Raw genomic sequence first — 23,947 nt, forward strand, 5'->3', positions numbered from 1 at the left:
TTTAAAAACTATTTACATTATAAATTTAGTAAAAATCAATAAATTATTTTTTAATATTATTTTCAAATCATTCACTATATAAATTATAGTACATCTTTATTAAAAAACTAATAAATTCAGCAACTCACAACTAAACATATTGAATGACACTAGCATAAAATGAGAGTCACATATCCAATATCCTTTTCAATTAGAAAATAAATTCACTATTACAACAATACTTAGAAATACTAAATATTATCTCTTCAATAATATCTATCTTGCAGCACACTGGATACATGTTTGACCAAAACTATGAATCCAACATGGTAACCAGCGGCTAATTGTTTTTTCAAAGCTTAAAAATAACAATTAAATTAAGAAGCCCTAATAAAAATAAGAGGATATGATTTTCTTCTGGCTTTGGGAAACCCTAACCAAAAGCCTTGCCCATGATTTGCGTGGCTTTGGCGCCACCGTTCAAACATGGCGATACAAACAGCCCCATTGAATACGTTCAACTAGGGTTTCCACATTCTTCGCTACAACGCTGGTAAGGTAATGACCGTTGTGTTTACAGAAAACTGTTTAGGAATTGAATGTAGTTTATGAAAAACTTGGCAAGGAGTTTTTAAGTCACTGGTTTCTTCAGCATTGTTTATGTATTTTAGCGCGCTATGTAAATTTTAAAAATTCTTTTTATGTAGGGAAGTTAGGGTTTATATATTAAGTTATGTAAATGTGTCATTTGTTGGGGATTTCGTTGTAAATGAAATGAATGGTTTTAATTAGGAACTGTATACGTTACAGTTTATGGGGCTGCATTTGTTTGAATCATCTAAAAGAGTTGAAACTTTAACATTTGTAGTCTCACGTACAGTTGCTTTATCATAATACTATTCTTATATTGTTATTAGTCGATAGGCTATATTTTGTAGTAACTTTCATCCGGAAAGTTTTTCTCACGCACGGAAAAACAGCTTTCAGCAGATGAAACATTCCTCGCTTCACACCTGATAACAAATTTTAATTCGTAACCAATATTTTCGTTTAAAAGGCTGCAAAAATCTTGTCTCGACTTCAACAATCTAGTAGCTCTAAAACTTCGATATTTTTAGATCCACCTCTTGCTTACTGTGGATGGATTGAAGCAGCACCTGCAGCGAGAGTGGTTTTGATTCATCTCATTCAAAACAAAATTCTGATTTGGTAGGCTTTCATAATATTTTCCCTGCAATCTCTGCCCATTTTTTTCCCACTAGCATCGTTGACAGTACAACATAATTTGAGCAGAATCTGGATTTAACTCACTTGTCATGTTTTTAGTGATTTTTTGTTGGAACCTCTACACGACCGGATCATTTTTGTTGTGTTTTACTTTATTCAAAAACAATTCTTTTGTTATCAGTTAAATAGATGGCATGTTCTGTGGTTTTATCTATGCCTGTCTTCATATATGATATTTTTGTAATAGCTACTGTTAGATCCCTCTTTGGTTCTTCACGTAGAGATATTTTGAACTGTGAAATGAATTTTATGTTTATTTGGTGATTTTAGCATTTCGTTTATTTTGTTTTCCTTGTTTTTGACAGAATTATGAAGTTAGCATTGAATGTTAAACTTATGTTAAACTTATGACATTCTTCTTCACAAACCTAATTCTTCACAGTTTTGTGCCATTATACTGGCTTTTGTACTCTAAAGACCAAAGTCACAAGGCAAGGGATTGGTCTGACACAAAACAACTAAAATTTTAGAAGACTGTGTTGAGTCAGTGACAAACAGCTTGGTTTTACAGATGGGTACGCCATCTCACGTGATTGGTTACATGGTTAGGACTCAGTGGTACAATTAGGTATCGATATGCTTTTAATATGATTACATTCTTTTTTGAAGCCACGTGTCTATGTTACTTCAATAAAAACAGGGGTGCTACATTTGAAATATCATCTTCCCGCAAACAAATAGAGCTAGCATCTCTGCTTTTGCATCAATTTGAAAGATTCAGTATCCTTTTAGAAGCAATCCTACACATGATTGTATTTGTCAATTCTATCCATAAAGTATTATATTCGTGCAACTACAAAGAACAACTCTCTAAAAATCTGATTCAAGTCTTTTGTATGCAAAAAATTGCACATTTTGGCATTTGTCTCTTTAGGTCTCCAATCATCTGTATTTCTTCTCCTAGTGTTGTTTTCCCTTGCAAGGCACACAAAAATTCCCCTATATTCTCCTTTTTATGCACCCCTCAAATGTTTCAGCTGCTTTTCACCGTGGAAAGGTGCAAAACATCGTTTTTTCTTGATGCTATTTAAAATAGGTAATGTCTACGAGCCTTAGCTTTTCAATCTTATCTTGATTAGTGAGCTCTAATGGAGAAGTAATCAACTCAATACTTTTTGCTAAAAGCATTTATACTTTCTAGCCTTTTATACTTTGGCACCTATGCAGCGATTAATTGTCGATACTTGGGCCCTTGCTCGTTGGTTAGGCCCTTGCTCGTTGGTTAGGCCCTTGCTTATTAATTAGTTGATCAAAAATATGAAACCTGTGTCCATAGTCATACTTGTTGTACGAAACATTAGTTGCATTAAAGAAAAAATGTTTCTATTAGTCCATCTTCAGTATCTCCAAATAGGACACAAAAAATCTATTTGCATTTTAGAAAAACACTATTGAAGAGTAACCTTGCCAGCACTAGATAAATCAGCTCATCCACCGCTATATATCTTTGGACATGATGGACTGTCCTCAAATTTCAAAGCATTTTTCTTTTTATATTAGATAGTTGGAAAAGAACCATACTCTTAACAAGTGCTTTCAATCTAGATTTCAGTACTTATCCAGTTTTCCTCTAGGTGTGGAAATTTTCTGTCTAATGAGAACTATTAAACATTGCACTTGGAGAACTTATGAAGGCAATATGATACCTCGAGCAGAATTTTTGTTTTCAATGGTTGCAAAATACCGTTGGTAACTATCATAGATTGTAAATCATAGGGCATCGATGGTGGGCAAGTGGTTGTTCCTTTGACCAACCTTTGGTAGCCATCATAGAGTTTAAGCTAGAGGGGGCATTGGTTGAGAGATGGCTCGTAGATTTACATTTTAAAAATTACAATAAACCACAATACAATAATCAGGTAGGTGATGTTTTTACAATACAACGAGTTTCCCAAATTTTCTTGTATATATAATAGAATTCCATAAACCTCTAGTCCAAACTATGTCAAACATTAACTATGTTACATAGGGTCGCATCCCCACTCCTCAAACCCTTGTCTCTGCCCCTTGAGGCATTTCGGGGAAGGGGGGATGTTAGGATATGTCCCTGTTGTGACTTATTCACACATCGCCCCATTGCAAATGGGGACCCCTACCTTTTTGCTTTCTAGGGTTAGTTTAGTTTGTTTGTTTGCTTGGTCTTGACTATTAGCCTTTGGATTGGAGAGTTGTCAGAGGGATCATTGAGATAGTAGGCTCTGCTTGAGTTGAGGTAGGTCAGTAGGTGGTCCAAGTTAGGGTCTCTGTGAAAGCCTTCTCTAGGTCAGGCCTTGTTCTTGTTTCTAGGTTGGGCTGAGTTTGAGGAAGTCCTTGTATCTTGCTAGTGGTCTTGCCTTTTGAGACCTAGGGCATTTAGTCAAGGAGGTGATGATGATTTTGAATGAATTTCCTTTGAAGCCTTCTTTGCTCCCAGTCTAGACCTCAAAGCTTGCCACTACGTCTTGACTGAGTGAAGAATGACCTATTTTTGCCTTGTGAACAAGTTGGAATGAATAAAATAAGGAAATTAAGCCTAAATTGCAAATTTCGCTCCTTACCCTTCTAAAGGGTCCAGAGCGAAATTTTATTATAGGTCTTGTCCTTCCAGGGGTACTTGGGCGAAACGGTTAAAATGTCCTTGTAATCCATTTTTTTGAGCAAGGAACTCCTCAAGGTGGTTTGTTAGAGGTAAGAGCAATGTGATTGAGGTAGAAGTTTGGATGTTTGAGTGGTATCTAAGGCAAATTCACAAATTTCGCTCCTGACCCTTCCAAAGGATCCAGAGCGAAATTTCCCCAAGGACCTAAGATTTCACCTAAGTCATTGGATGGTTGGGTAAATTTGCAAGAACATGGAAGGAAATGGATCCAGGATCAAGTCTAAGGCAAAGCCAAGTAGAAGAGAGGATAAGATACCTTGTTATTTTATTCTGTGTTCGCATGTGCATAAAAAATACATCAACAGTCCCCTAGCTGTCCCCCCAATATGAGAAAATCTAGAACGTCCTTGAATGCATCCCCAAAATTGGTGACAGCTTGAATTATCTAGGGGATGTCTAGCTGCCCCCAAGGCTGTCAGGGATGGCTGGGCATCCCCTACAAAAAAACATTTTTTAGAATTGTTTTAAAAAATAGTTCATAACATTTAAAACGATTGTTAAATATATCATGACAATATTACAACAGCAGTATAACATGATAGCATTTATAACAGCAGCAATAAATATATATCATGACAACATTATAACTGCAATTAAATTAATCATGATAGCGGTGACAACAACAGTTGTACTCTAACAGCAATAAATATATCATGATTCAAATTCATTGTTAATATAAGTTATATAACAGTATTATGATTCAAATTTGAATATAAGTTATATATCATGATTCAAATTCATTGTCGATATAACAGTTATGATTCACATTTGAATTTCTGATTTCATTGTTCAGAAACGTTGCTAACTTTAAAATTTTTGATATGGTATTAAAGGTGTATTTGCCATAGTCTGATATAGTGTGGTATTGTGTGAGAAGTACAAGCAAATAATTTATTTTCTGTATATGGGTGTCATGTAGGCTTTTGCAGATATCGTCCAACATCATTTTAACATTGTCATGTAATTTACTGCTGTTAAATTGCTGCTCATTGACTTTTAAAGAAATTGATTCTCTCTCTCTCTCTCTCTCTCTCTCTCTCTCTCTCTCTCTTATATTTATGTATATGTATATTCAGATTGTCGTCCTTGAAATGTGTCCCTGCCATGACCTCGTCCCCAAAATGCCATGGAACATAGAACATTATAGCTCAACTAGATCTTGTCTCTCTCTTACCAAGTCACAGATCTCTCTTGACAAGTCTCAGATTACTAGGCAAAGTCCATCATAATCAATCATGCAGCAATAGCAACTACCTCAATGCAAGGTTCAAAAGTTATTGTGCTTACTCTACACATCTACAAAACCCTTTTGTGATCTTACTTTATTCGAGAGAATATATGATTAGAAATTAAGATTACATGGAAAAACACTCCAAGTGCTTGGACGTGCACCCCAATGCCACAATAATAACATTGAATATTCAAAATATTTTATTTTTTATGAAAATTGTGTTGGGGTTTGCAAGCTTCTTATAAATTATGCAAATATTTGAATTCAGCATAGTGACTTGCAAGTCACAAAACCAGATTTATGCTCTATATAACAAATTGCCTACTTAATAATAGTGGAAAATAAAGCTTCCATATTTACAACAATAAATATTTATTACTTAATAAAAATGATTTACAGTTTAGTAAAGAAGGGCCCCATTGTCACTCCTCATTAGTCTTTGAGTTTTCTTTAGTGCAAAAAAAATGTTTGCATACTTTTTTGTGGTATGAATTGTTCGTAATTTAACAAAACTTAATAAAAGTTATATATAGTTTAGTAAAGAAGGGCCCCATAATCACTCCTCATAGTCTCTGAGTTTTCCTTAGTGCAAATAATTTGTTTGCAAAATTTTGTTTGGTATGAGTTCATAATTCAACAAACTTATTTTGTGGAAAGAAGTTATATAATACATAATTAGTGTATATATCTTGAATGCATTTATATGTAACTTGCATTTCAAAACTGCAAATAAAGGAATTTAAGATTAAATTAAATTTGTGGAGTAGTGATTGCTTAAGAAGAGTAATCACAACCCCAACTAGTGGTGGGCACTCAGAGTTTGCAGCAACTTTTGGAAGTTAACTTACTTATTTTGTTTGCAAAAAACAAATGTAGTTATTGATGTGCACATAAAATTGTTGAGTATACTCTCCATGGGACCACAAGGCTTAACTCACTTTTTTTAATAGATCTTGGTATGTAGATTTGTTAGAATATTTTCCTAGAATTTGATTACATTATTCTATACTTTTTCTAGTCTCATGCGTGATACATTTGTAACTTAATTCAAAGGTTCATCTTATCCTTGAAAGTGATAATTGAGGGTGTGCATAAGGAAAATATTGTGTTGTTATATGAGGTTTATTTTTGAGAAGGAAAAAAGAGGAACTATAACAAATTACTCTCAAAATTTAGAAAATGATTGAAGTTGTTAATATTTATTTAAAGTGTCTATAAGTGTCATTGATTATTTTAAAGCTTTTATTGCTTCCACTACTTACCAAAATTAAGATAATTTCAATGGCATTTTTGAAGGAGATTTAGTTATAGTGCATTAGTGAGCTCTAGATTGTTGAGGTTGTTATGTTTCTTATTGCGGCTACAAGGATTTTAGTTCTACAAGGATTTAGGATGTACATACAACTTTATGATAGTGGATTCAAATCTTAAGTAGAGGAGCTTCCTCAAAAACAAGTGGGAGGTTCCAATTCTAAGGGATGTTTTCAATTGGAAACTATGGTTGCCCAAGTGCAAATTGGGTTGAGTTTTGACGATTCTCAAATAGAAAAGGAAGATAAGATGAAGCATATTGAATCATTAATTAAACTATTCATAATATTTTGTGTTGTAAAATGATATCTTTGGAATAGTCAGTGAATTATCTTCAATTTGAACCAATTTTCCTCTTTTCTATATCAACATTGCCAGCTATAGGAAGTTTCTCTATTTGTAAAAATATGGGGTATTCACTTCAATTTCATTAACTTTCCTAGCTTTCTTTGACAACATCTCTAACCACACAAAGTTTCACCACTCTTAAAAATGAGTTATTGGTTTTTGTTTCTCCGAGGTAGGCCCCATTAGTTCACCCTTTGTCATCTGAATATTTTTTATCAAGGACAAAAATAAATTATGTCTCACTTTGTTATATGCTCTTTTGGAATTTTATATTTTGAAAACTCTTCAATTGACAATAGAGACATATACGCTCTTTTCAAATATTCCATCAATTGACAATTAGGTTGGACCCTAGCTAACTACGAAAACTCCCTATTTCTATTGAAAGAGAGTCTATTGACTTCTATTAAGTTATCGTTTGGGTTCGACGGTTTGATCAAATTTTTCTCAAGAGTTGGGTTCATTTTGGGTTTGTCGATAGAAAAACTGTTTTGGGTGTATTTTGGAATTAGGTTTTCACCAATTAAGATAATAAAATCACTAACTAACCAAACTAACCAAACATTGAAAGAGGGGTGAATCTAATAGATCTAGTCACAATCTAAATAGGGAAAGGGCTGAAATTCTGATTAGATTCACTAGTTATTGTTAGTTACCCTCTTTCTTAGTTAATATTGGAAGGTAATTGTGAAATTGGGGTAAAACAATGGATAATTGAAGTAACTTGTCGAAAACAGACTGCTACGGATATCCCATGGAGCCACAAATTGAGATTTGGGCAAAAGAAAATGTTTAGAACTTGTTCTCAGAAGATCGGCCTGATTTTTCGGGACCGAGTAGTACAGATTCGCCCTGGTCCTTTGAATTTTGCAGCGAAGGAGATGAAAATGCAAGTCTATGGATGGTGTGAGGAGAATCAGAAAAGGCATCAGGCATCGAAAGCCAAAGAGTCAAGGTGAGGTCTAAGCGAGGACGAAATTGTATGTGGATACAATTTATGACGCTACAAAAACATATAAAAATCAGAAATTTATACATAGTTGCAGCAGTAATTAAGTTCAAAATACACCATCATATCAATAGTCAAATAGCATAGCAAAATACACCACCATATTAATGGTCAAATATTAGTCAAACTCGAATGTCATGATATATATTAAACTTCAAAGTTGAAAAATAATAATATCAAGTTTCAACAACTAGTCATCATCGATCAAATATCACATGGCTCGTTAAAAAAATATCATTATCATCATCCATATTAGATGATCTATGATGTGGTAAATTAGAAGAACCACAAATAGTGCCATTGGCATTGGCACTAGCACTAGCACTAGCACTAGCACTAGCACTCTCATGCTCACTAGGTTTCTTATAGTCAGCATCAACATGTGTAGCAAAGTGGGCTGGGGAAGCATCCAAGTCAATACGCTTTGGCTTGATATCACACTTCCTTGTTTGGAAGTTTTGTATGTCACATTCTAGGGTTGTGGGGGGGCTGAAAGACTATTTTTGGAGTGAAAAAGGTCAAAAAATTAGAAAATTTGCAAATTTGCTGGTTGGGTGTGTGAAGGGGCTAAATTGTTCACAAGTTTGTTTGGGTTTCGTAATCTTTTGGCAAAACTCTGTTCAGACCCACAAGGGACCAAACTCAAACCTCAAATTGGGTACCAACTAGACTGGGACCTAAGGCTTCTTGAGGGTCAACGGTAACATAGGACTTCTAAGGATTCATTAAATTTTGAAGTATAACTGACATAAATTTTTTAGTGGTTAATCCTTTTTAAATACACCAATAAATTTGTGATTTTCATATTTTCATATTTTTTAATTTTTAGTTTTTAATTGGTGATTGAAGAGTTAGGGGCATCAAATTGATGTAGGTCATGGAAAATTTAAAAAGTAGCTTGTTTAAAAAATTATACCATTAATATATTTGTAATGGGGAAATTTGTATATTACTATATTTCTGTTATTTTTATTTAGTTTTGTGTTTATATTAAGGGAATGTTTTGATACATGTCTATTTCAGTATATTGTGATAATATTACTTTCTTGCCTTCTTGTCCACCCATTTCTTCTATGCACAAATCAAATTTTACTCTTCAGCACATTAGCATACATATAGTTTTCTATTGGCATAACCATTGCACCTCCTTTGGGCATAAGTGCTTGTGGTAAATTAGTCCATAAGCACTTTTGCAAACTGTCGTTTTATCATTCCTTTTTAATTAGTCTCCTTAAGTTGAGGCATGCAACTTAGATGTGTTGACAAGGAATATAGTGTTGATCGCAATCGTATGTGAGCTTTAGTAAATGATTGGTCAAAGCAAGTAGATATTGATATGAAGTTAGGAAATGGTACATATTTTTAAAATTACTTGTTTTTTCATAAAATATTCAAAATTAAGGTGACAATCAGCACATTTTTCAAACTAGTTATACATGTTAGTTGTAAAATCATTTTCTTTTTCCATGATTTATCTGTAATATGTATATTTTATTATTTTTTGGCCAAAAAGATTTGCTGGACCGTCAAATATTAATTAAAAAGATTCCATTCGCTAAATTTTTTGGGTGCTAGCAATTGATAACACCTAGTCTTATACACAAAGGTAGGTCATGTCCAAAATTGAAGGGGTAGATTACTTGCTCTACAAGGAAAGCCCTATTGGTTTTTCACTTTAGTTTTAGGGGTTATTGTTAGTATTATGATGGAATAACAGTATAGTTTAACATGCAGTTGATGCAATTTTTATACCAATTTAATTTAATTTTAATAAAACCTAAAGTGGTACTAGTAAAAGATAGACGATACAAAGGCATAAGATTTCTACTTGCAATGAAGTTATATTGATTGAGTAAAATGAGAAAAAGGAGTACTCCATGATAGTAGTTTGTGTTAGCAAACTATATTAATGTATGTGTCACTAACACTACTGTTCATATAAATATATAATTGTATTGGAGTACCCCTTGCCATTTACTAAATAATATTGGTGATTTTGCCTTCATTCCCACCTCTTGCCCTTTGGTGACTATGGTTTGAACTTTAATTGTTATTGTCATGATGGCGATTACCAAATCAATCTAATTGATATTTTATTTCATTGATCTCTGTTTTTGTATGTTAATTTTTTTTAAGCATTTTAATATTTTATAGTTTTTAGAATTTCATAACCATTGTTCAATATTCTTCTTATATTAAACATATATTCAAATATCTATGCTCCATGGGGATGTGTCCCTTGGCTTGGTAACCCCGTCCCTATATCAAAAATGTGCCGAGTTTTAGTGACAGCAAAGAAACAAAGAGGGGACATAGGGCACGGCTAGCCGTACCCAAGATGACCAGGGGATGTGCAAATGTCCCCATCTATCGTGTGGATGGCTAGTCATCTCCTAACATATTTACAACTTTTTGTTGGCTGTTTGGTTTATGACATTCCCCTAGGATTTACAAAAAAATATGAAAATGATGTTCGCCATGAAGCTTTGTGTGGTTTTGAAGGTGTTAATTTGGGCTTGGTGATGGTGGCTCTGCCCCTTGACCTTGCCCTATATTGTGCGAGGGGTGATACCCCCGGACCTTGTGAGGGGAGCTGCCCCTTGACCCCCATCAAATTATAAGTCTAACAAAGTATTAGACCAATGATGAATCATGATCACAAATCTTCAAAATACATATCCCTTGTTGCAAACTTGTACATCTTCATAGTCAGCCGCAATCAAGGACTATCTTGTTTCATATAGTGGTCAACTTGTTTAATGTACTAGAAATGCCATAGACAAAGTTGGCATGGTATATTCAATGTTCATTATACCGTTGAATACAAGTTAAGTAATAGTTGGCAAGAAATGCCATTTTCATAATGCAAAAATAGTAAAATACCAATGATTCCTATTCAATTATCCATGGTCACAAAGGTTCTATAATGTCTATGAGGAATGTTTTATCAATGTTATGATATGAATATTTGAAATTTCTCGATATTTTAAAATTTTTTCCTATTAACATTTTTTAACAGCCGTCTCTTGCATCCCCTAAAAATTGGCTCAAAAGTATCCCCATACCAGAATTACATCTTGCCGTCCCTTGCCATCCCTGTCCGCAAAACTCCATGGAGCATAGTCAAATACTTTTAACTTCTGCTGTCTTCTAGTACTTGGCACCCACTTTTTTGAGAGATGTACCAATACCCATCCTTGTCACTGGTATATAATGCTGATCCCGGTCTCTAGTAATTATGCTTCTTTAAAGTGGAATTGACGGTTCCTCATAAACATCATAAAGCTTATGGGAATTATGGACAATGTTTAAACTCACAAGGAATCTAGCAGCAATTTCAATCAAATTGCAACTAAATCCTTAAAACTGTTAAAAATAAATAATATGTATGCAAATCTTTCAAATGGGCACAATTCTTTTTTGCCCTTGCAACTCATGATTTTTGTGTGCATTGGGTATTTCTTTGCATGTTGCAACCTCTACCTTGGGATTTCTTTCATGAATCCACATCAGGGATTGCCACCCACAAGTCAATGTATTGAACTTGTTTTTGGGTCTATGATGTGTATTGAACTAATTTTGATTTATAGATGAAGTAAATCAGTAATATGTTGAATATTCCATAAATTTAATTATATGCATGTTTCTGAAGAATACTTTTACAAATTTATGTGCTTTTAAATGTTTGGTAAATTTGTCAAGGTGTGAGTTTCAACTTGAGTCCCATGTTTTTAAATTTTCTTGGGTCAGCCGAATTATTGCTAAGTACCAAGTTTTCGAGCCATGATCATTAATATTCTAATCAATTTTTTTGTCGTCTCACTTGCTATGCATTGTCTGTTGAAGTTTTTCCTGATGAGAAGTTTATATCAAAATAGACCTTTATCTTTAATATTCTCTCATAATTTTTTTCTGTCATCTCTTTTGCATTGTATTCTCCATTGGTGTTTTCATGATGAGAATTCATGTTTTGTTGGATCTTTATCGTTAATATTCTCTATAAATTGTTTGTCATCTCTTTGCATTACATTCTCCATTGGTTCTTTCCTAAGGAGAAATTTATATTTGAATGGTCCTATAAATGTTTGTGTTTTCTTGATATTTGATTTCACAGCCTATTTCAATGCAGATGTGAAGATAATTTAGGAGAATATATGCAACCATATAACATCAGTTATAACTAGAGTGCACGGCTAGTTTTGGAGTGGGCAAAGTCTGCCAGTAATTTTATTGGAAAGAAGCTAATAATATCCAGCCATGGCATCTCTTTGTAGAAAGCTATGCAAGCCATTTATTTCTAATGTAGAAGTCGGCCAGGACAGAAGGTAATTAGTTTCTATCATATCTTTTTGTTTGATTTCTGAAGTTCTTTCATGTGGTTATGTTGAATGGCAAGGTTTTATCCAAGGATGCCACCTGCTTGCACAAGGGGAAACAAATCTATTGCTACTCATTTCATTGTCGTAAATAAATAATAAATTTGTCAAAATTTCTGTTTTAAATTGAATCTTAAGAATGGCCCAAAATCTCTTACTGGGGAACAATGTGTATGTCAAAATGAGAAGCCTCATATCTATTGAGGAATTAGTGCAAAGATACTTATACGATATGATATGTTTTTCATGTGTTCAATGGATTGGTGTTTTGTAAACATACCTAAGCCTCATATTCACTTTCTGTTGCTAGACCTATTGTTTGTACAACAAAAGCATAGTGGCATTTCATCTGACTGCCTGTGGGCCTGTGGCTGTACAGGATCAATTCCTGAATAGGGGAGGCACATAGGAGCTCTCAGCTCAGCAAATTTAAGTAGAATGGGGGATGGTGATATATGATATTTTGTGTGTGTGTGTGCGTGTATCCTTTTTTCTGTCATGTCTTGTCTTGGCTTAACCCTGTTGTTAAGCATGCCTTTGTAATGATTTAGTCTTGAATACAGGGCGTCATTCATACATGAAATAACATATATGCCCATAAAACATAGAGGAAGTAGTTGCAGCATACACTCCAGAATAAAACTTAGCATTTGATTTGCTCCTTTTTGAACCTTACTGCCCCATCCCTTCCAGTCATTTCTTTGTCTTGAAGGTCATAACTTCTAACTTGCAACATAGAGTTGGGTAAATTATATATCCAGCTGATTCATATGATTAATAGGATACAACTCTGATTTAAAAAAAAAATCATGATTAGTCGATGTTGGTGTACATATAATGCAAGTATTTCGATGTGCATAGTCATACCCCTTTTGGTATTCTAATTGTATAACAGCATATACAGAGTATAAGGCCAAGACTTTTCATTTACATGGCCCATGACATTCTAACTGTATGACTATAAATGCAGAATAACTGCAATTCCTCAAATTGGCTGAATTGTCTCAAAACCTAGCTGCTTTCCTCAAATGGTAAGGTTGGTTTAAAAATGCCCTTGATGTTATTTCCCCCACTTAAGGTCAAGCTATCCTCATGAAAATGCAACTAGTGGTCTATTCTGCAATAAGATGAGACTTCAGACAGCAAAGTAATGATGATGGATTAGAAAGCTTTTCACAAGGTTTATATTCTTCCTCTACGTTAATTGGGCCAATCATTTTAAATTTTATTGATGGTAGCTCTCTGCACTGTTTTTGCATCTTACTGGTGGTGACCTCACATTGTAGCATTTTTTATGGGCTATACACGTCCTTTAAAATTGTAAGGGTTCTTTAACTACATATGATTTCTTTTTATGATCTGTACTACAACATACCATTACTAAAATTGATGAGCTATGTGTTGATCCACTAAGCAGCTTAAAGTCAATTTTGAGGCTGTAAAAGCGGTCAATTTTATTTAGCCACTTGAATCCATCAAGGATTATTTTCACTACAGGTTGATCCATAGCACATACTCTCAAACGTGGTCTGGTTCCTTCATGCAGTCTAGAACTTTCACGTAACTTTTTGTTTTTCACTTGAAAATCATAAATAGGCACACCTTCATCTGGATAGTCTCAAAAATAAGTATAGCATTTGATAAAATTCTGTACAATAGCCCAAACAGTTGAAAAAAAGAAATGTTATATTTACCAGAGTCACTCCTGAACTTACATTTCTGACCCAATCTTTTGATTAGTTTGCCCATCATTGTCATTTTTCATATTTGCATTGGTAACCCACCCCCTAAATCTGGCACTTAAATGGATTTCTTGCTTGGTCGTCAGGTTAACTTGGTAGTTTTGTCTGTATGCATATCTGGTGAACTGATGTGAAGTAGGTTATCACTCTCCTTAATTAGTATTCATTTCTGTTTCTGCCTGTCTGAACTGTTCTTTGAAGGTAGTCTGTTACAACAATCTTGTCTAGTCTGTTGACCTTGCAATTATTTGCCTTTTCAACATGTTCTTTGGAAGCTTGCGTGTGAGGTGAAATTGATATTCCTTGCACATGGATGCATGTGGGTCCTAAATACTTTCTTCATTCACAATAACCTATATAATTTTTCAACACATCAAAAGATGCATTACCTCCATTGATTAATTCAATTAAAAGTATTGAAACTTAACTACTCCTGATTGGTTTTAAGGTCAATGCTTGCCTGTCCTGCACTTATAGAATCCATGACATACATGCATCTAAAATGTTGTTTTTAATTGTGTTTTTTTCTATTGGATCTTTTAGTACTCTTTTTTTCCCATTAAATTCCTATCTGGTCTACGTAGGACCCCTTCATGCCGTGAAGTCCTTGCCAATTTGCTCATACATTTAGTTTTAACTTTGAGGATATAAATTTAATAACCTTGATATCACTCATGCATTTATACAAGATCAGACATTGGTGACCTTGCAGTTCTTTGCCTTTTCAACATGCTTGTGTGGGGTGAAATTGATATTCCTTGCCCATGGATGCATGTGGGTCCTAATACTTTCTTCATTCACAATAGCCCATTTATTTTTCAACACATCAAAAGACTTACTACCTCTGTTGATTAATTCAATTAACTCTTAATTATTCCTGATTGGTTTTTAGGTCAATGCTTGCCTGTCCTACGCTTATAGAACCCATGAAATACATGCTTCTAAAATGTCGTTTTTAATTGTGTTATGTTCTTCTATTGGATCTTTTAGTACTCTTTCTTTTCCCATTAAATCCTATCCAACCTAGTTAGGACCCCTTAATTTCTTTGAGTACTTGCCAACTTACTGACACATTTAGTTTTAACTTTGAGGATACAAATGTAATAACCTTGATACTGCTCATGCATTTATACAAGATCAGACATTGGTGAAGGCAGCGGCAATCCACATTATTCATAAAATGTTCAAATTTCATCCATGCATAGTATAGTGTCCACTCCTTTGTTAGACATCTCTCTTCCAAATTTGGGACTTTTTCTTGGCCCCACAATTCCATTTCTCAAAATGAATTACACTTGCACCTTTCATTTTACCTAGCTATACCTATATCACGCACTCTCTATTGTTCAGTCTTCTCATGAACATGGTTGGTCTAAAAAATAAGCTACCATTACTGTTGAAAATCACTTAATTCGGGCCCAAGGAAACCATATGAGAAACCAGAACTCATAACAAGAACACTTAAGCAATTTTGGAGAACTCGGTAAAGTGATGCCTTACAACAAATAAAACATTGCTTTTTTCTATTGCATTTTTCTGCTGTCTCATTTCTTATCCTTATCCATTGCTATTAGTGAGAGTTAATTTTTGGGCCAAATTCTCAGGTGTATTAATTTATTTTGCTCTCACCTAGTATCCAGAAACATGGGACAATAGAGAGATAAGAATTAACTCCAACGGGATAAATGAACTCTCAAGGCTCAATTTTCTCCTGAATTTTTTATGAGATTGAAACTTTAAGCTTATAAGTTACGATAATTCATAGGCAAGGCGAAAGTTTGTGCTCACACAGGTACAATTCCAATTACCAGACCTTGATATGCAGGTTAGGTCAGGACCTAAAAGAATATCCCTTCAGCTTTTAGCCTTTTACCTTTACAAAAGCAAAAAATACTTCTTTGTCATAATTGATAAGACTGAATTGGGTATTATCCACCTATTGAGCAATCCTTCAAACTAAGTCAATTTAGTGTGCAGTTAGAATCCTCGATTTGTAAGTATGTTCAACAACTTGGGCTTTTCACATTGCATGCTGCATTATTGGGCTTTATCCATTCAAACATTGTTTTCTACACTTCTATGTATTTGTGCTTTAATTTGGATTTGATAGAAATGCATATTACTGCTTTCGCCTTTTAAAAGGTTTTTGAGTGGACACAGGGAGAGGAAGAGGTGGCAACAACCAAGAGCAGCTGTTATGCAAGACATGCATCTTCCTATGCGGAGCGTTGAATTGAAAAATAGGTTAGTGTATTAATTTCTGTATAGCATCTTCGTGGAATTATTAGCTGTCAATGAATGTGGTTTCCTTATTGCTTTATGTTTTTGTTGCTGGTTTGGGTAAGGTTCAAGTTTGGATTTGCCAGGATGTGATTTTTTTGGGTTCAGAATGGCTGTACTCATACACACACAACATGCCCATAATATGCCAAAAAAAAAAACCCAGGTGACAGTAATAAGCTTTGTCACAAAGTTCGAGTTCAATTTTGTCTTCCGCAACAATAAAATTCAGATGGAGTTTGGTAAGGGGAAAAATATGGAAAAATATTTGTGATTAAATTTGCCTTCAATAAAGTTGATTTAAAAAAATATAAGCCATAAATCCATAAAAATAAAAGAATATCTTGTTAAATTTGGATACATTATAATATGATAATAAATATGTTTTAAATTTAATTTTACATGTTATTAATATATAAATAATAAAAATAGTATAATAAAAATTTTGAAATATAAAAAAACCAAAAACAATTTGATATGTAAAAAGTTAAAATACAAAGATATTAAATTTTATTTAAAAAAAATTAAAATCTGAACATTAAAAGCTCTCACTTTCCTTTGGGAATGAAATCCAAATTGATCAATTAACGGGGTTATAAATAAAAGAAAACCTGTCCTTGCCTTTTGTGGGGTCTTGTGATCGTGTCTGTTTTATGACAGATTCCTTGGCTGTCTTCTCTTGGGGTGGTGGAGCACCACTGCTGCTGTTGCTGTATTCATAACCATATTTATCATGATTTTCTAAGTTGTGTGGCACTTGGTTCAGGAGGAAAATCTTGATCAATCCATCATTGAGTTCATGGTTGGGAACAAGAACATCGTAGGAAGTGCACTTTTTAAGATTTCTTTAAAGTTCACTGACTTTTGAATTTCATAGATAAAATTTGGCAAACCTTGTGACTTAGGTGGTAAGTATAAATGGTAATTCAAAGTTAAATGTCAAATCAATACGAAAACACAAGCAATAATCTTTATATTGATCTTTATCAAGAGCATTAATATCATCACTTGGTTTGTTTGACTTTGAACAACAAGCAGCTGTGACGACACTCCCATTAGTTGCATCATGTGAAAGAGCCTCCTCATCCTCAAAAGAAACTTTTGCAAGCTATTTAATAAAAGTATACAGGTTGGCACACTTAGGCTCATCATCCCTGCTTCTCATTGTACCCTTCATGTTCTCAACTTGCTTATGTGACAAGAGGTACAAGCTGGAACACACATATACCAACATCTCATCTATTTTCTGGTGAACCAGTTGCACTTAATTGAGTGGATAAAAGTATATCCCCCAAATTCACTTAGCTGAATAATAACTTGCAACTTGTTAAGATTGGAGACAAAGTCAATACAACATTTACAATTATAAAGGTAAGTATAATATAAAGCTGCCAAAGAAAGTAAGAATGCTGGGTTTTAATTAAAAATGTATATCTGTGATTGAACTTTGATTGCAAGAGGCTGCAAGTAATCAATATCTTGGCCAAGTTGGTTCACCACATGTGAGTGTCACCTTTCTGTTTATTTAGAAGGGTGCTAAGACTGATTCCTTGAAGCTATAAATTATCAAATCTAGACACAACAATGCCCAAATTTGGATTTGGGAGAGTACATTGATTGCAGCCTTGTATTTGCCAGTAATTTTAGCAAGAAAAATATCTTTGTGCTGCAATATTTGAGTGACAAAACAAATGCTAGGAGATGCAAGGGTAGGGTCATCTTGTTTTAGCAATCAATAATGATTCTTTGCATCCGTTTGAAAATTGATTTTGTTAGTTCATTTTTCTTAGCAGCTATCGGAACCTTCACGTTTTCTATCATGGATGACATGAAGTTACATATTTTGCCCAAGCATGCTCAATCGATATCGGCAAACTTGATTATGTTTTTGATGGGCTCTGTGAAACTCAAAAGATAATCCGTCTGATTCCTCTGATCATCTTCTAGGATCAATGCTTTGGCTTGTTTGGGTCTTCTTTGAATTTTTTAGACCCTATGTACTCCAAGGTTATTGATGACCATGGTTTTTAGTACCTCTTGCACCTTTTGATGTTGTCTCAAGATGATTGTGTGATGCAAATCAGATCTTAGAAATGTATTATGATGTAAAGAGAAATATAAACAAATTGATAAATTAAATATAATTAAAATTTTATTGCGCAAACTAGAAGCAAATTAAAAACACCTAAGTTTCATAAACTTAACTTTTAATTTCTCTAACTTGGAGAACCTAAAAATGGTTTTTGATGATATAATCTATCAGATATGAATCTCCTTAGCCCTGACATAGATTTCTTTGACCCACTTGATTTGTGTTCCAATTTTTTGTATCACCAAGTTGAGTGAGTAGACAACACATGGTTTCCAAAAAGGGTGCCCTTTATCTTGCCTCTACCAATAATGTGCTTGCCTTGCAATTTTTAACATTGTGTGTTATAAATTGGACAATGTTTTGAGCACCCACTATTTCTGTCATCTCTATGAGAATGTTGGTGACTTGTGTCCTTCATCTTTTTTAGGGCACACTGCAATGACAATAATTGAAGACCAAATTTTGCAAACTCTTCATCCATCGGAAATGATGGTATTTTTTGTTTTTGTCCATGAATCTCTGATAGGCTGCAAAGATGTTTTTAAATTTACTTTTTCTTTTGCCAGTTTGGTGGAACACACTTTTTCACATCAAGCACTTGTGAAGCATGTAGGTGTTTGACTAATAGCTGTCACCATATCCTACCAATATGGTAATCTTAGTAGTTAGAAAGAAATCCCACTGCCATAAACACAACACACAATGTGCTTATTTGCAATGTCCCTTGTCTTCTATTGAAATGCCCTTTGTAATGGGTTTCTTTTGCGTGAAATGAAGGGGCTAATTTTTTTTTATAGGGAAAATGGTGTTGCAATGCAAGGATGTGTGGAAGCCATTATAGGAGAAGTGGAGGATGGCCTTAAGGTGGCTTGTACAATCCTTTCTTAGCTAAAGGATGTTTTTCTTAGTTTTGGTCTTCTGTTTACACTTTCTGCTGCTTCTTGCTATTTGGTACAGGGTAGAATATGCTCTTTTGGCAATCTTTGTTTGTTTGACCTTATACAAATTCTGATTCCTTGGCAAGCCATTGTGCACACGTGAGCTTTGACCTGGCTAAAAATGCACTTGTACTTATTATGGCAATGATTAAAATGCCATAGATCAGCGAGAAGTGGAGGATGGCCTTAATGTGGCTTGCACAATCCTTTCTTAGCTAAAGGATGTTTTTCTTAGTTTTGCTCTTTCATTTGCACTTTCTGCTGCTTCTTGCTATTTGATACATGGGAGGGTATGCTCTTTTGGCAACCTTTGTTTGTTCGACCTTATGCAAATTCTGATTCCTTGGCAAGCAATTGCACACAAGTGGGCTTTGACTCAACTTAAAAAGCACTTGCACTTATTATGGCACTGATTACAACGCCATAGATAAGTGTCACCTTCATGATTTTTGTTCAATTACTGTGACAAGTCATCATATAGATGATATCATGTTCAAATTTGGAAGTCCTTTCCATCCTCGGGCTCACTGAACTACAACTAGTAGACATTAGCAAGCATATGGATACCTCGACCTACATATTATAAAATAAACAAATTTCTGGAAAATCAGAAAAAAAATGTAACCTTAGGCTACATCAATATAGAAAACTATAAAATAACAATGAAAAAACTAAAAGCAACACATATGGTTAAAGTTGAATAACGATATGGAAAATAACAATAAAACACCAAAAAGGAAGCTTAGAAGTAAATTGTAAATAACTTACAGAAAATATACCTAGAGTGACGAAGGATGGAAAACAAATTCTGATTCATGTACTCATGATTTTGTTGTGTTTATTTCTTTTTCTAATGTGGTGTCGAATTTGAGGTGAGTTATTCGATATACTAGAGATTTGCAGGTAACTAGAGAATATTGCTTCTCGTCTCTCCATTCAGAAAATGTGACCTCATTGCATTCAGATTTATAATAAAGCAATCTACAAAGAGAATCAACTTCCACATCATTGGCAGCTTTTCTTCCCTTTTTTATATATGAATGGGATTGAGTCTTTTTTCTTGTTGGCTTCTGCAGCACTCCAGTGGATGAAATAAAGAGGCTAAGTTTGATTACAGCAATCAAGACTCCATATTTACCAGATGGACGATTTGATCTTCAAGCTTATGATTCTCTGATACATAAGCAAATTCAAAATGGGGTGGAGGGTGTCATTGTTGGGGGAACAACTGGTGAAGGACAACTAATGAGCTGGGATGAACATATTATGCTTATTGGACATACCGTCAATTGTTTTGGTGATGCAATTAAAGTGATAGGAAATACAGGAAGCAATTCAACAGGAGAGGCAATCCATGCAACAGAGCAAGGATTCGCAGTAGGAATGCATGCTGCTCTCCATATAAATCCTTACTATGGAAAAACATCACTTGAAGGGCTAGTTCTACATTTCAAAAGTGTGCTTTGTATGGGTCCAACTATCATATATAATGTCCCTGGCAGGACAGGACAGGATATTCCTCCAGTTGTAATACATGGGCTTGCTGATAGTCCAAATTTTGCAGGTGTTAAAGAATGTGTTGGAAATGACCGTGTGAAAGACTATACAGAAACTGGCATGGCTGTTTGGAGTGGCAATGATGATCAGTGCCATGATGCAAGGTGGGACTATGGAGCCAAAGGTGTCATCTCTGTTACAAGTAACTTGATTCCAGGTTTAATGCATGATCTAATGTTCAATGGAAGAGATGAAACTTTGAACAAAAAGCTACTACCTTTGATTGATTGGCTCTTCTGTGAGCCTAATCCTATTGGTCTTAATACAGCTCTGGCACAACTCGGTGTGATAAGACCTATATTTAGGTTGCCATATGCACCTCTCCCATTGGACAAGAGGATTGAGTTCTGTAATATTGTTAAAGATATTGGCCGTGAATATTTTGTTGGAGATAAAGATGTCGAAGTTCTAGACAATGATGATTTCGTTGTCTTAGGTCGGTATTAGAGATTTCTAGGTTCTTTTTCAAACATCATTTCAAATAATATAGATATGTATGTTATTCAGAATTGTCATGTAAATTTTAAAATCATTTGTGATTCATGTAGAGGCATGACTGGACCATTATAACTGTGAAGTTGTTTTTATTTCTGCTGAAAATTCATGTTAGGATAGGTAACTAGATATGGTCTGTCCAAACAAGTCGTGGATGATATACTGTCTGAGGAGGAAGTTATCATGAATTATTACTTTTAATTTTACAGTAGAGTCTCAAATTTATTTAGTAGTGTCAATTTATCTCTTCAGCATGGTTGATTGTCTTGTGGTGAAGCCAATATACTAAAATGTGTTCCCTATTCAACATTTATGTTGCTACCTAAAGTAGCTTTCTTTATGATTGAAAGCCATAAAATTTGTAAAAGTAAAGTCTAGCATATGTACTGTGGCGTCCCAGCATTATTTAGCCTACATATTCTTCCCTCTCTGTGTTTAATTCTTATGTCTCAGTTGAGATAAGAAAAAGAGGAAACATCATACATAGTTGCTTCAGCTGTAAATTTTTACTGTTCTACAGGTTTACATAACTGAAAATGTAATTTCAATCATTGATTAAATTATAAATAGACCACAAGTGATTCCATTTATCCACTGTATCACTGCTGTGATCAGATTAGCAGTGCATTTACAGAGTGCCGTTACATTTAACCAATATATTTATACCATTCAACTGACTGTTTTGATGGCAGATCCAATCACAGTTTGAAACAGATGCCCCTACATCTATTAGAAACTGGTATATGTGATCTATAGAGGGAACTCGTTATTTAGAACTGTGAGCTGGGTTGGTTGCTGAAGGTTGCATGACCTGGTTGCTGTGAAGTCCCCTTGATAGGCAATTGACTTAGTTGTCGTGGGTATCCAGGAGGGACTCCCTTCGGTGATCTAGTGGTCTGTGACCTAATTACTATAACTGGCTGTTGGTTGCCTCACCAAATCTCTGACAGTTGAATGGATGCACGATGATGATGGGATTTTGGCTTCTGGCATTGGTTGACCCCTGTCAAGGTGGTGCAACAGTAAAAAGAAGTGATGAGCAATAGGCTGCCTGGAAACAATGGATTGCTGGCAAAACTCCAGTGCTGACCTGAGAAAACCAAACCAAATTCACTTTAATGCTGCAGTCCCAGAGAGGAATGGTTTTAACAAGGGGGAAGAGTTTGCCTCCTGACCTTAGATGCTGCAATCGAGGGGTTTAATCCTTGAATGCATGATCATTTGAATTCAAATGAGCAAACTGTGAAATGAAAGTAGGATGGATCATCATAATGAAAGATTAGGTTGATAAATATTCCTTCCATGGATTTGGGCCCATGGGTTATCTGGTGCCTGGATATATATATATATATATATAGATGGACATGACATGTACAAAATTATTAGCATATTCATTTCTCATTCAAGTTCACATCCAAACTTTTCATATTTGCTTGCTTTATTAAATGATGCCATTTCCATATGTTATTTTGTTGTTGACCATGTTTTTGATTTACAAATTCAAATTTACACCAGTAGCAGCATTGTGGGCCCAAATGGAGCTCATAAAAGTTATCACCACCTCAAAACAGTCTGCATAGATTAGGCTAAATATAGAAAGCATACAAATTGCATTTAGCAAAACAAAATTGAAAATTATCATATATCTAGAAAAACAACCGGCTCAGCATATCCATACTGAGCTGGTACAACCAGAGTCTTAAGTGAAAGAAAAACTACAGCGGAACATTAGAAGAATGCCATCAATGGACTTAAAGTATACACCATCCCAACTTAATCATCTAAGCATCCTTAGTGGAGGATATGTGTGCATCAGAGTTATCCGATACTTCCCCTTCCCTGATCAACCAGCCAGCGGATCGACTGTACATACATAAAACATTATATTGAAAATTTGCCATTTCAGTTTCTCTTTCTATACCAACTCGGCTGGGTGTAGACAAAGGCACTTAAATGTTGCTAGGTTCCAAGTGCGCTCTGGACAAGTTATACATCCCCTGGATTCATGGAAGTCTATCTAGTCTTTATCAATCAGTTGATGAATACCCACCTTAACCTATACGATAGCATGGTTGATAGTGATTTCAAAGTGAAGGATTGGGCCTTGTTCCAGAATACAAGCTGATATCTCTTAATTCACACTGATGAAGATATTCAATGATAAAACATAGCCAAAATGTTTTACAAATTTTTTTATTTCATATATTTGAACTTCAAAGTCTGGTATCGTTCCAGTTTATTTTTGCATTGACTTTTTCTTCGCAGCCAGCAAATGCATAGTTAATAAGGACAATGCATAATAGAGATAAAGTTGCTGCAAGTCATAAAACAACACAATAAGTGATGAAGCAAAGATCAGTTTTATTATTTAAAGTTCGAAGCTTAGATCAGATTTGTTTGGGTTCAGAGAAATATAATCTTCCTTGAGAACAGCCTAAGATCAGTTCTCAAAGCAAGTGAAATATAAAGATGCAGGAGTGATCATAAATTTAGCTCTATTGGACTGAATAAGCATTTGTTAATCATAAAACAAATGTACCAATTTGGGCATAACAGGAGAGTTAAATGCTTGAACAAGATGTCGTGGCCATCTCTTTTAACAGCTAGCCAAATGGCTTTTTAGGTTTGTCCAAGAAAGCTCTATAATGAGAGTACAATGATTTG

The 23,947-nt window shown here is 34.5% G+C and overlaps 1 protein-coding gene across 5 annotated transcripts; it reads left to right on the top strand.

The window, feature by feature from the left end:
* Nucleotides 1–245: 245 nt before the first annotated feature.
* LOC131041205 (4-hydroxy-tetrahydrodipicolinate synthase, chloroplastic) lies at nt 246–21,489 on the top strand. Of its 5 annotated transcripts, none has more exons than XM_057974251.2 (4): nt 246–537; nt 11,933–12,128; nt 16,064–16,165; nt 20,308–21,489. In XM_057974251.2, exons 2-4 carry the CDS (start codon nt 12,061–12,063, stop codon nt 21,233–21,235), a joined length of 1,098 nt encoding a protein of 365 aa, XP_057830234.2. In that variant the 5' UTR covers nt 246–537; nt 11,933–12,060; the 3' UTR covers nt 21,236–21,489. The 5 variants fall into 5 exon arrangements, with proteins under 5 accessions (XP_057830234.2, XP_057830300.2, XP_057830505.2 ...); XM_057974317.2 differs by having other exon boundaries at nt 246–532; XM_057974385.2 differs by having other exon boundaries at nt 250–537; nt 16,082–16,165.
* The last annotated feature ends 2,458 nt before the right edge of the window (nt 21,490–23,947 follow it).

The sequence above is a fragment of the Cryptomeria japonica genome, chromosome 9 (assembly GCF_030272615.1).
Source record: "Cryptomeria japonica chromosome 9, Sugi_1.0, whole genome shotgun sequence".
NCBI classification, from domain to species: Eukaryota; Viridiplantae; Streptophyta; class Pinopsida; order Cupressales; family Cupressaceae; genus Cryptomeria; species Cryptomeria japonica.